Genomic DNA, 13,454 nt, shown 5'->3' with positions numbered 1-13,454 from the left:
GTGTGTGTGTGTGTGTGTGTGTGTGTGTGTGTGTGTGTGTGTGTGTGTGCGTGCGCGCGCATGTGTGTCTGTCTGTTCATCCATTCTATCTGTCCAAGATAGGGGCAGAGAGAGAGAGAGGGTGACAGACACACACACACACACACACACACACACACACACACACACACACACACACAGAGAGAGAGAGAGAGAGAGAGAGAGAGAGAGAGAACGAGCGAGAGAGATATGGAGAGGGAGGGAGAGGGAGAGAGAGAGAGAGAGAGAGAGAGAGAGAGAGAGAGAGAGAGAGAGAGAGAGAGAGAGAGAACGGTGACTGTACTATACAGATAACAACATGTTTTTGATCAATGTGCATTCAGCAACATCTCAAGTACACCAGTTGCAGAGGATGTGTGGAACAAACTGGATAGTGGGAAGTGCTACAGGAATGATGGGCGACTGGACAAGAATTACCTGAAGAATGTCTAAATTCTACAGCTGACCCAAACCGAAGTTTGGATGCCTTTTGTTGAGGCAAGCTATCATCAGACTTTTGACTTGAGATTTTGTGATCATCACTAGTAGAAGAAAGCTGTGATATTTCTGAAACATCCATATCAAAAATATAGAAGACTTCAATGCTTTTAGAAAAGTTTCCATTGTATGTGATGAAGTTTTTCCTTAAAGCACATACATCATGTAAGTTAGAGAATATTTTGCTAGGAAATTTTACAAGCTAATTTTGCAGGTTTTTCAGCATAAAGTACATATCATATTCTGACATGCACCTGAAAAAGTAATTGTTTAATACATATGTCATTATTAGAAGTGTTTCCATGTATTGTTTCACATATCTACATCATTTTACTATTTTTACTAATAAAAGTTTACAGGTTGTGTTGTGCCACTGTATTGATAAATTATAGATCATGGCACAATAAATTCTGATGCCATGCTAAAGCTGTATTAATGTAATGGATTTTCATTCTGAAACAAATTTTAAGACATAATCAAAATAAGAACAAACTGAAAATGACAGCTAAGAGAAATATATTTCTGACTGCTTGCATACATAGCACAATGCAATTTCCAAAATAGAGGATGAAGAAAATTAATAAGAGGATGAGGTAAATTAATATAGCACAAAAAATTCGATGTACTTCATATTTTACTGCTGTGGAGAAATGATGAAAAAGTTTTGGAGAAATCTCTGAGACATATAATTCAACTATGCAGCAAGCACAAAAAGCTAATCATTTGAACTACAGAACTGGGGAAGCCAGCAATGTAATCAGACTTGTCAACCTGGAAACAAAAATCCAAAAAATACCTGCAGGTTCTAGACACATATATATATATAGGCATCATATGCATTTTTAGCGATGTTCATGCAACAATATCCTAAATATGATACAGCAGATGACAAGTCTTTTTTTTGTATAAAATTAGTGAAACAGAAAATAAGAAATTAGTTTTAACCACTGCTATTTTCTTTTCACTTATTCTGCATCCATATCAAAGGTGTTAATTACTGATTGCTTTTTGTCTTTCCCTTTACTGAGTAGTGGTTGGCAAGTACAGTATCAGTAAAAAGAATAACTGCTATCTTTTATAACCTTTTCTCAGTTTATAGCACTGGCACCAATAATTTCATAATTTCTCACAGATGTATCTTATCCATAATGTAGTACTTGCATCTTGGCTGGTGAGGAAATCCATGGATGTGATGATGTTCTGTCCTTCTCACTGTCTCATCTGAATACTCTCTCTAAGTAACAGATGTGAACACTCACATGTACATTTAGAGCAATATCTTTATTCCCTATTGTTAACAATAACATCCTTGTTTCTACAGTCAGATACTGAATTATCATACACTCACAGTGGTTGGTCTCTCTGCTGCTGAGTTCTTTTGAAAAGAATGATTTCATTGACACATATTGGCATACTCCATGAAAGACAAGCGTTTTAGTTTGAATTCTGATCTAGCATATCATGTTAATCTCTCATAACTTCTCACATAATTGTCATGTTTGGAAAGTACGATGTATGTGAATCATAATACTCACAAGATCAGCAAAACTTTGAATAAAGTATCTGAGTCACTGTAAGTGGCAAATAACTTCAGGAACTTGAGACAAATCAATTCTCAGCATCTAGGGTGAGCATAAACTTTCAATTCAGTTCTTCTTTTGACCATCAGACTCATCCCTGGTGTAACTGAATACCTTAGAGAAAAATCTCATCTTCCTAGTACATCTCCAAATATACTATCATCAATGGAAGATATTTGCTCTCCAACAATACACTGAGATAATTACAGTCTTGTAAGTAGTGGTACAAAACATCCTGGGAAACAATGCAAAGTGTATATGAAATCTTCACGGGTTATCAGCCGGGTAACATCGTCGTCTCGTAGCAACATTTCAATGGAATGCGTCTCCATCATCTTCAGGCGAAGTGTCAGGATATCGTCGGTCACGGGCTTATATCTCTGCTGGACTGACGATATCCCGACACTTCACCTGAAGATGATGGAGACGCATTCCATCGAAACGTTACTACAAGACGATGATGCCACTCGACTGACAACCCGTGAAGACTTCATATATGAAATTCACTGAGAAAGCCTGCACTCGCACAATCCAAAGTGCTTTCTACTTCTGCTTCGAAGAAATAGTAGAGAAACCCACTCATGATGGAAATCTAATGGACCCAATGGTAACAAACAGACCAGACCCCTATGAGGATGTCCACACAGAAACTGTGATCATGCAACAGTTGCAGCAATAATGATTACTCATTTACAAAAGGAGACTGAAATAAGAAAACAATTACATGTTCAGTAAAGCAGATAAAGACTTAATAATGTCTTATCTAAAGGAAGACTTGAAACATTTAGCTCTAGGCAAGAGCATATAGAGGAACCAAACACCTGATAAATATGTACAAAGCAGAACAGTTTGTGGTGGGAGGGATATTTTATGGTATAAAGTCTCAGTGAAGACATTTCTAAAGATGTGGCGATGGCTGCAGAGTAGGTGTAATTCAAAGCAAAGGGCTACAGACAGATAATAATTTGAATGAAATCCATTTGCATAGGACAATGCATATAGCTTCTAATGATTATTGTGGCAGAGTCTTGTAAAACATCTTCTCACAAAAACCCAAAGATAGTCTGGTAATATGTGAAGGATGTCAGTGGCACTAAAGTTAATGTCCAGACACACTCACATATAAAACAGGAACTGAAATTGAGGGTTGGAAAACAAAAGCAGAAATTCTGATGTCTGATTCTGAATGGTGTTTTACAAAGCAAGATCCAAGAGTATTTCCCCAATTTAATTCTTGCATCACTGCAAAAGTGAGCAATATAGTAGATATTACTGCCAGTGGTGCTGAAATCGGCTGACATCAAGAAGGGTAACAAACTGAGCCACAAAACTACTGTCATTTAACATTGACATCCCTCTGTTGTAGAATCTTTAAAACATGCACCAAGCTCAAATGTAATGAGGTATCTCTAGCTGAATGACCTCCTCCATGCCAACCAGCATGGATACTAAAAACATCAGTCATGAGAAACCCAACTCATGCTTTTCTCACGTTGCATCTTGATAGCCATCAATTAAGGCTCTTGGGTGGATGATGCCACAAAATGCTGTTATTAACGACCTGACAGAGAATATAAGTAGTAATGAAGGGACCTTTCTAGATGATGGAGTTATCTATAGTAAAGTAGTATCTGAAAAAAATTGCACAAATATTCAGTCAGATCCTGTCCAAGTGGTGCACAAATAGGTAATTTGCTATAAATGTAAAACTGTGCTCTTCACAAAACATCTTAACATATTATCCTATGGCTTCAATATCAATGAGTCACAAACTGTATTAGTCAATTCATACGAATAACTGACTACTGTAACAATTTTAGAGGACATGAAACAGAATGCTCACATAAGCCCAGTCATAGTTAACACAGGTGGCAGACTTTATTGGTAGGATAATGGAAGAATGCAGTCAGCTTACAAAGGAGATTGCTTACAAAACACTCATGCCCTCCCCCCCCCCCCCCCCCCCCCCCCCCAAGGATATTGCTCAGGTGTGTGGGATGCACCACAAATAAAAGTACCAGGAAATATTGAATGTTGATCAAGAAGAGCAGCATGAATCATCACAGCTGTGTTTCAAACTGTGGAAAGTGTCATCAAACTGCTGAAAAACCTGAATTGGCGCACACCTGATGATACATGTCAACTTAAAAGTTTTGAGAAACAGTATGAAATAAGGACTCTTAGGAATATGATGAAGCCCGCTATGTATTTTCTCATAGGGATCATGTAGATAAGGCATTCACAGAGGCTGTAAGTAGTCATTCTTCCTGTGGTCCATTCATGAATGGAACATGAAGAAACATTAAAATGTGGTACCTCAGCTATGCATTTTACAGTTGTTTGTGGAGTATGGATATAGATATATGACTCAGTGATTTCTAGTATGTTACAGGTGTGGCATACACCAAGCACCTAAGTTGAGGTTGGTAATCTCATCAATACTTTTGTACTGGAAAATCTGCACATGCTTCAACAACCACCATTATGCATGAGTGTGGAATGTTCCGTGTCCAAGTGGTCGCTCCGCGTTCTAAATTGTATAAAGCTCTTAAAAGAAGTTTTAACCAAAAATGTACTGTGTTCTAATAGGGTGAACGGCTATTGTAGCAAAACACTCACTGACAGAAACTTCTCACACTTTGCCACACCTCACCTCATTATTCTTCCTAATCTCTCTTTCTTATTCTCATAAGCCACATGTGAGATATATGATAGTGGCAGTAGAACAGTCATATAGTGATCCTCAAATACAGCCATCCTTTCTCACAAAAGTACTGATAGGCATGAACAACCCATCAAATATGTGTCTAAAATGCTAACTTCAGCCCAAATTCTCAAACTAAAAGAGAAGCCTCTGTGATCATATTTGGCATTCAGAAATTGCATCAATTTCTCTACAGCACAAAATTTCACCTCATTACCACAATTCAGTGTCAGACTGCCTAAGGGGCCAGTTAGATCCTCCACAGTGTTTCCAAATGACACCCTACAAAACTGTCTGCAAGCTGTAACTGTAGAGGACATGGCTGAGGGAGGACCTTCTTGCAAAGCAAATTAAAAGATATATTCACCATGGTTCATGGTTGGTTGGAATGCCTCCCACTCCACTCCCTTCCAGAACTTCAAATATACTTCTCTAAAAAATAAGATCCATGTGATACAGGGAGTACTGAAGCTGACAACAGACAACTGCCAGGTTATCATCCTGCTGACACTGTGTCAGTGTGTCATAAACTTCCATCATGCTGACCACTGTGGTATGGTAAGCACGAAGGTACTTCCAAAGTGGCGTACCTACTGACCTGGCAACTTGCAGGACATAGAAAGGGCAGCCCACTTCTGCACATCAAGCCAGTCAGCATTCCTGCAAAAATTTCATGCCTGGCAAACAGCACAGCACTTGTAGGAATGTGAACTTAAGGGCTTCATTGGCCCATTCCTTTCAGAGCTGTGGCTCATTGTCAGTGACAGTTACTCAGAGTCCGATATGTCAGGTACAGATGTGAAAAATAATGTCAGCTGTCCCCAAAGCATAGGTCCAGAGCTAGTTCCTAGTCTCCTCCAGGACTCCACTAATCCAAGTGTGCACAATGACAGAAATGCTGCATGAATACAGATGCAAGACACTCCTGAGGCCTATATAACGTCCGTGACAACCCAGCTGTTGGCTCTGGGTACAGAGGCATGGACTCCATCTTTGCAAGAGTTTCAGGGTCACTTACAGGTGTGTCATTAAAGCCACCCAGGGATGACAAATTTTCACTGTGGAAGACAATAGCGCCATTTTGGTATGGCAGCTGTGCCCGCACCTGGCAGCTTCCACCTTGAGCCAACCAATACTGGGGAGCTCACTCAGTACAATTTTAGATGCCAGATAGACAAGCCAACAACCGTAGGTCCAGTGATGTCAAATCAGGCACTCCATGTAGTAGGACACTGTCCACCACCAGCACCAATGACTCCCAGCAGTGAACCAGAGAAAGGAATGCCAGCACTAGTCAGCTGCAGTGTTATGATGATGCCCCCTCTGCCAGTGTTATGATGATGCCCCCTCTGCAAGGGAGGACACAGCACAACCACCGACACCAGCTGACACCGAGAAACACACTGAATCCATTTCTGGCTTGCTCATGCACCCCTCCTTTCTGTCAGTGTGACAATCCTGTCAGCAATAGGGAAACTTTCGATACGAAGGGCCAGTTAAGCAAGTGGGGAGGGTCACTATATCTGTGCCTCGGACAGTAAGGTTGACTGTCTTTGGAATACACTTCCACAGACTTTACTTGCAGCTGACAAGAGGAGACTATAAGCAATCATGTGGGCATGGCCTCTGGCATCATTCAGGGAATAAAACTGGCTGCATTGCCAGCATGAACAAGTGTCATATCATACTAGGCTCTAGTGTCTACCTCACTTATGCTGCACATATGTGACCAGGCTGCTTACTGGATCTCACTTGGATAACTATTTGGGCTGTCAATACACAGATGCTGATGGATCTGTCTGGCTGTAGTCTATCTGCATGCTTCTCATGGCATGTGTCTACATTTTTACAACTCAGCATCGACTTTTATTTGAACTGTCAAGTGATAATTGTGGATCCATCCTTATTGTGTATTAAAGGTTGTTTGCTGTAGTTTAGCAGGTGTACTATTGTCCTAACTTGATGCATTTGTGATAAAAGATCACACTGTACATTGTAATCAAACTAAGTTGCACAAGTGATCAGTAAAGGATGACAGTTGTTGTAGCTGTATGTGCCAATGTACAGGAAAGTTTATCACTTTTTCTAGCCTCAGGAGATGTCTAATGTAAGCACTGCCCACATCAGCCACAAGTTACTGATTATTTCAATGAATTGTGCAGTCCAGGTTACTGATATCAGAGCAAGATGCAGCATGCATTTATGAGTAAACACCACTACTTGCAATTTGTGAAGTGATATTGTAAATCCATTTTTTATTAACTAACTAATACAGCAAGATGATCTGGACTATGCAGAGAGATTCCACTGTGTATAGACCTGCACATTGGACTACTATAAAGGTAATAGTAGAGAAGTTTCAATGTCAGTAGTAGTATGTTACATAATATTGGGCTGGGAACTGCCTACTGAAGAAAGTCTCTACACATTCTGATCTGGGTCCTACTATCTCATTGCTCAAAAAGTTATGCCCAGTGAGTATGAAGCAGCCCATAGAGACATGTAATGAAGAAATCACTACTCCAGTAGCATATAATCTTGTGTTAATTAAGGACCTTGTCCAACATAGTATTTGGTTATGATATTGATGCCACATGTATGTAGCCACTATATCACTTGCTAATAATGTGTGACTGTCACCTGCATCTACATCCATACTCTACAAGCCACTTCATGGTGTGCAGCAGAGGGTATTTTATGTACCTATACCACTTCCCCCACTTTCCTATTCTGACTGTGAATTCATGGGAAGAACAGTTATTGATAAGTCTACACTTCAGAACTTTAATCGTAAACCACATCGTGATGCAGAACACCTCCCTTGCAGCATCTCCCATTGGCACTAACTGACACTAAATGAACCTGTAACAAAATGTACTGCTCTTCTTTGGATCTTCTATATTTTCTCTATCAATCCTATCTAGTGTGGATCCCACAATGATAGTAATATTTAACTATACATCAAAAATGGGGTTTTGTAAGCTACCTCCATTATGAGGGGACTAAGCTTCTTGAATATTCTTTCACTAAATCTGTCTGACAACTGCCTTAACTGTGATTAGTTTTAAGGGTTCGTTCCATTTCAAATCACTTCTTATACTTACTTCTAGATATAATGGATGTCACTGCTTCCAGTGATTGTTCTGAAAATGAGTAATCTAATGATAATGCGATTTTCTGCCTATTTATGCACAATATGTTACATTTGTTTATGTTGAGGCTCAACTATCACTTCCTGCACCGCCAACCAATTATCAGCAGGTCTTCCTGCATTACACAAAAATTTTCTTGTGTTGCGACTTCTCTGTATATAACAGCATCTTCTGTGAAAAGCTTCGTGAAACTTCCAATATTTTGTACAGTAGTATTTTTTTCATTAGACAGCAGAACAGAACTGTATCAAATGCACTGCTCGATGTGGGCTCCAGTATATACTGTTTTCAGAGTCCTGTGTAGAAACAGGGTGAGCTGGGTTTCACACAATCATTGTTTTCTACAGAGGAGATTTTTGGTCTCCAGAAATGTCATAATATGTGAGCATAAAATATGTTACCAAATTCTACAACAGATTCATGCCAGAGATATAGGCCTATAATTTCTTCAACCTTCTTCATCTCCCTTCTTGGAAATGGAAATGACCTGCACTTTCCACACATCAGTAGGAACACTTCATATTGCTTTCACATCAAGTCCAGTGGGCTTTCCTCTGTTGAAAGATTTCAGTTGCTTTTCTATCCTGTGGTCACTTATATTGGTCATTATGAAGTTTGTGTGATGATTTAAAGGAGAAACCACAGTACAGTACTGCTCTGTGAAACAGTTTTGGAAAAAGACATTTAGTATTCCAAAATGGATTTTCCACTGTTTGAAAAATAAAAGTGATAATCATACAGGCAAATTAAGGCATTGGAAGACAGTATGTCTAAATAAAAGAAGGAACAAAGCACAAAAGTATACTTTCATTGTTTTATAAACGATTTCATGCATAAGAGAGATATAGGAATGTAACAATATTATGAGAAGGAAAGTTGCTACACACCATACAGCAGAATTGCTGAGTCACAGACAGGCACAACAAAAAGACTCTCACAATTATAGATTTTGGCCATTAAGGTCTACGTTAGCAATAGACAGACATAGGCACATGCACACACACTCACGCAAATGCAACTCGCACACAAGAGTCAGAGGTATAGGAGCTACTTTGTATGTATTTGGCGATGCCTAGAAATATATTTATTCTTATGAGAATAAAATTTTAACAAAACAATATGGAATAGCACACTGAGTAAAAAAGTAAGTACATTATAAGCTGATAATGACATTAGAAACATCTAAGTGTTGTGGCGTGAAGCAGATAATGAGGGTTGGTCAATGGTACATTTTACAAGTAACTGCTTTGTACCTGCTGGTGTCTTTCCTCCATGAGAACCTGATGATGTAGTATCAGCAGCTGTAGCAGCATCATTTAATTCTGCCCTTGTAGTTGAATCACCAGCACTCACACTAGACACTGAGCCTGCCACATAACATGCAACATCAAAAGCAACATATACAGCAGCAAAATATATTACACCATAACCATACCATGTTAACACACACCCACACACACACACACACACACACACACACACACACACACACACACACTGGTTAATAAAATACAGAAACAGGAATTTACATTATTAAAGTTATTATTTATATTGTTAGTGACAGAGAAAAAGCTTTTGGAAATCACACAGGTAATAAGCAGTAACATAATTTTACCCACAACAAATGAGAGTTGAGGATCAATATCATTCATACTGCCATGTCAGGTAAAAAGAGGAAGTGAAATTTAAACCACAGAATGGAACCATAGAAAAGTGAACGAGCCATCAATTGATAACATTACAAATAAAGGCTGTTTTTACAGGCCCACAAATGCAGTCAGGCCAATTGTACAACACTGTTAATGTTGAAAGCTATTTTTTTAAAACACTGCAGTGATAAACTGACCTCATTTGATTTTATTGTCATTGTGATACCTCAGTACTGATAAACAGAATTTCGATAACACATTTATTGACCGTGGCTCACCAATACCATTGCCTCCTAGATCTCCCAACTTGAACAAATTAAATTTTTTTTCTACAGGCAAATTTAAAAGCATTGGTGTATCACGGCTCTGTTGATAGAGTCAGCGAACCCCAGGAATGCTTTTGGGTGGTTGTCAATGGATCCAGAACAAGTCTGGAATTTTTTTAAGTGTATGGGCATCAGTGAAAAGACGTGCTGAAGCCTGCCTTGACATGAACAGTGGCCATGTGGAACGCTTGCTGCAATGTCTTTGTCCTCAAGTGGAATCTTGGATATTCTTCTTATAAGGGGTTTGCATAATCAGTCATAATATTGTCACATCAGGAAAATCACTGATTTCTAGACCTATGTCCTGTACTTCTACCATTTGTTTGTACCTTGTGTAGGTACCTATAAGGTTTACCCGTATAGAAAAATAAAATGTCTTAATTCATACAGATGCCAGTTGAATGTGCCTAAGATGTATTAACTCATATTACGCTGCATTAATGTAATCTCAGAGGGCGATGGAAAATTTAAAACAATGTAATTTTAGATTTTTTACATCATCTTACTTGTTTTAACGCTTGTAACATAGCTCTTCTGTTCTTGACCGTCATGATGTATGGGCATATCTTATTCTATATCTGACTAACAAATAAAAAGTGGATAGTTAATGGCAGAAAATTATTTTATTTCTACAGGTTTCAAATACACCTGTTCCCCTCTATGTCCATCAAGAACCAATAAGTCAACCCTAGGATGCATGGAACAATCTTCAAGAAGGCGACTGCCACATCGTCATCGGCATTGTTGTACTACAAGAGAGAAAGGGTAATTATTATGAATAGGAAAAAAACGAAACTTTCAAAGTTCATTCTTCTTACTTCATGTTACAGAAGATAGAAAGCAGTACCTATCGTCATGTCCTGCTTTGTGTTTGTGTAAAGGAGAAAGCTTTCGACAGGCATTGTTGACTGTGATGTCACACCTCTCGCTCTCTCTCTCTCTCACCAAATTAAATGCATTTTTATACAACAACAACTGATCCTTGCATGGTGCCATAAAGAGAAAGAATCAAGTTATTTTTTAAATGTTATATAATTGTATATTTTGTAATCTTTCATTATGTTAACCGTCGCTGTCTTTCTTTTGTTTCATGGTTGGAATGTTGTTGCCATCGTAACGGAGGAGAGGCAGACACAAGATATGCATAAACCAGAGGGGATTAACTAGAGCACTGATATTGAGAAGACCAAAATGAGCAACTTGAAGGTAGGAAAATTTATGACATATTGTTTGCATGCCTGCACTTAGTAGCTAGCACCTCTTCCAAGAGGAGTATAACACCTTTTCCAACTGATATTCTGATTTGAAGCATTTTTTCAAAAAAGTAGATACTTATGTTAAGAAATTTTTTTGATGTTGAGAAGTATGTGTGTTCAGTTAGACTATACTAACAAGGTGTTGTAATATATGTCAGAGATGCACTACAAATAAGTTGTGGTGCGTGTGGGGCAGCTGGTGGAATAATAGTTTAGATGTTTTGTATTTATGCTGTTTGCCGTTCTCAACACGGGCTCTCTAACTACAATATTGGAAACCAGAAAGTGATTAGCAAAACGTGAAGCCTGTAATTAGAATTCCTAGTGCCCACTTCATCTGAGAAATACATTTATAGCTACAGCTTATAGCTCTGAGGAATTAGGAGATTGTCTGGGATTCATAATCAAAAAAACCATTCTCTCTAAAATGTTCACCATATTCTGAAAGTCACATACCAAAAAGAATCCACACAATCCAACTACCAGAGCAGTTCAGAGTCTAATGCGCTGATGCCACTATAACTGTTCAAATTAAATGTTTAAGTGAATGCTCGCCATAATTTGATGATAATGTTCATCAAACGCCACGCTAATAATGGTAGAATGTCTGTCCTGCGGCGGCACATGAAAATACGACATACGCAAACTAAAGATAGATCATTAACGTCATCCCAAAATTAACACTTCACTCGAAAATGATTTCATGGTTATGCATATCCCGAGTAACTTATTACTGCATCCGAGACTGTTTATATCAACAATACCGACGCGACGCGACTCCCGGCACAGGTGGTGCGCTAATCAGCATCTGGAGAGAACTGGGGCCTTTCTGCTTCCTGCGTAGCATTCTTACATATAAAGCCGCGGTGTGGACGGCTAAGGGAACGCTGATCAAACCTGCTCTCCCGACTAGCCGCTGGGCTAGTAATGCACCACTTTAAGTTATTGAATAAATCATTGCTTCCTTTGTTGATGGCCGATGAAGCTTTCAATTTAATTGTGCAATCAGCACACAAGTAAGTAATCATAATAAAAGTCTGACGTGGCTAAGTCAAATATTTTGGGCGAGAGAATTAATTTAATTACACTACACGCAGTAGACGAGCTCTGAACTTGCTCTTTGGAGATACGCTATAGCTATATTTTTATAGTTATTCTGTTGAAACTTGTCACATTTTTATGATTATAGTGGATCTCCCTTCTACTTAAATTTAAACATCCTAGCTTCATTTATTCGCCTACTTAATCTATCTTGCTTCCTTAATTTCTAAGGCAAAACCAGAAAATCATGAATTTCAACTAAAATTTTAATTTGTGAGATCCAGAATACTGTTTCTACTAAATTGTTATGCAAAAGGAATCTAAACATAAATTTTTAAGTTTCTAGCTCTTTTCTGTTGCGCCAATCATTTTTACAGAAAAACGTCCAAATTTCGAAAATGGTTAAAGTTATTGAACTGATATCCAACACATACTGATTTTGTATTACTCCTGACATGCTAGAAACGTTTCAGGTTATTTACTTAATTTTAAAGTATTGCGCAATATTTATGACGTCAGAGCTAGTTACAGCAGACTAGGCTGGCACACAATGGAAAGACTGATGTGAATTTTATAAGGCGTGAGTATGCTGCTTCCCTACATGCGGTATCATCACAATTTTGAAAAGGATGTTTTATCTCACAATTTTCAGTTGTTTAACTGTTTTATTGAAAGAAGCAAAAATGAGAAAATCAGATAGGTCCATTGTTGGTAGTTGATTAGCAAATATGCAGACACAAGATTCCAATGATGACAGAATTGAAAATGTCAGTCGTTGTGATGACGGCCAACCATACCTTTTACATGCTATGGACACAGACAACAAGCAATGTTGTGATCTGTGATGCTACCATAATTAAAGTACACAAAACAGCTCAGTTTTCACTGGGAAGCATTTTCTCCTGTGGTGAGAGTGAAAGGTGCGAGAGCGCAGATTCGTTAAATTATTCTTTTCCTGTGACATAGACTCCCAATAACTAAACAAAACATGGTGGGCACACTTGGTACATCGAATATGATGCAGTTAATACACAAGCACATCAATGGTTTAAAAAATGATCTTAAGGAACAAAATCAAATGTTTGATAAATTTGCTGTACAAACACAAAATTTTAACTCCCTTAAAAATGAACAAAAGCAAACATTTGATGGTCTTAAATTTCATTTGACACAGCAGTTCAGTGACCCTCGTCAGAATTTACGTACTGACCTGTCCAATGAATTTACATT

The 13,454-nt window shown here is 38.4% G+C and overlaps 1 protein-coding gene and 1 long non-coding RNA gene across 2 annotated transcripts in view; one reads left to right on the top strand and one right to left on the bottom strand.

Moving 5' to 3' along the window:
- The window catches only part of LOC124619340 (protein unc-80 homolog), a 905,779-nt gene that overhangs the window by 44,853 nt on the left and 847,472 nt on the right, over nt 1-13,454 (bottom strand). The window contains exons 60-61 of the mRNA XM_047145658.1: nt 9,206-9,319; nt 457-585 (exon numbers count right to left, since the gene is read on the bottom strand). Of these exons, the coding sequence (XP_047001614.1) occupies nt 457-585; nt 9,206-9,319 (243 nt within the window). The remainder of the gene's footprint in view (nt 1-456; nt 586-9,205; nt 9,320-13,454) is intronic.
- The window catches only part of LOC124619341, a 141,348-nt gene that overhangs the window by 62,958 nt on the left and 64,936 nt on the right, over nt 1-13,454 (top strand). The window contains exons 2-3 of the long non-coding RNA XR_006980072.1: nt 10,563-10,692; nt 11,050-11,133. This is a non-coding gene — a long non-coding RNA (uncharacterized LOC124619341). The remainder of the gene's footprint in view (nt 1-10,562; nt 10,693-11,049; nt 11,134-13,454) is intronic.

The sequence above is a fragment of the Schistocerca americana genome, chromosome 6 (genome assembly GCF_021461395.2).
Source record: "Schistocerca americana isolate TAMUIC-IGC-003095 chromosome 6, iqSchAmer2.1, whole genome shotgun sequence".
Taxonomy (NCBI): domain Eukaryota; kingdom Metazoa; phylum Arthropoda; class Insecta; order Orthoptera; family Acrididae; genus Schistocerca; species Schistocerca americana.
This window is presented reverse-complemented; position numbering and strand designations above follow the sequence as displayed.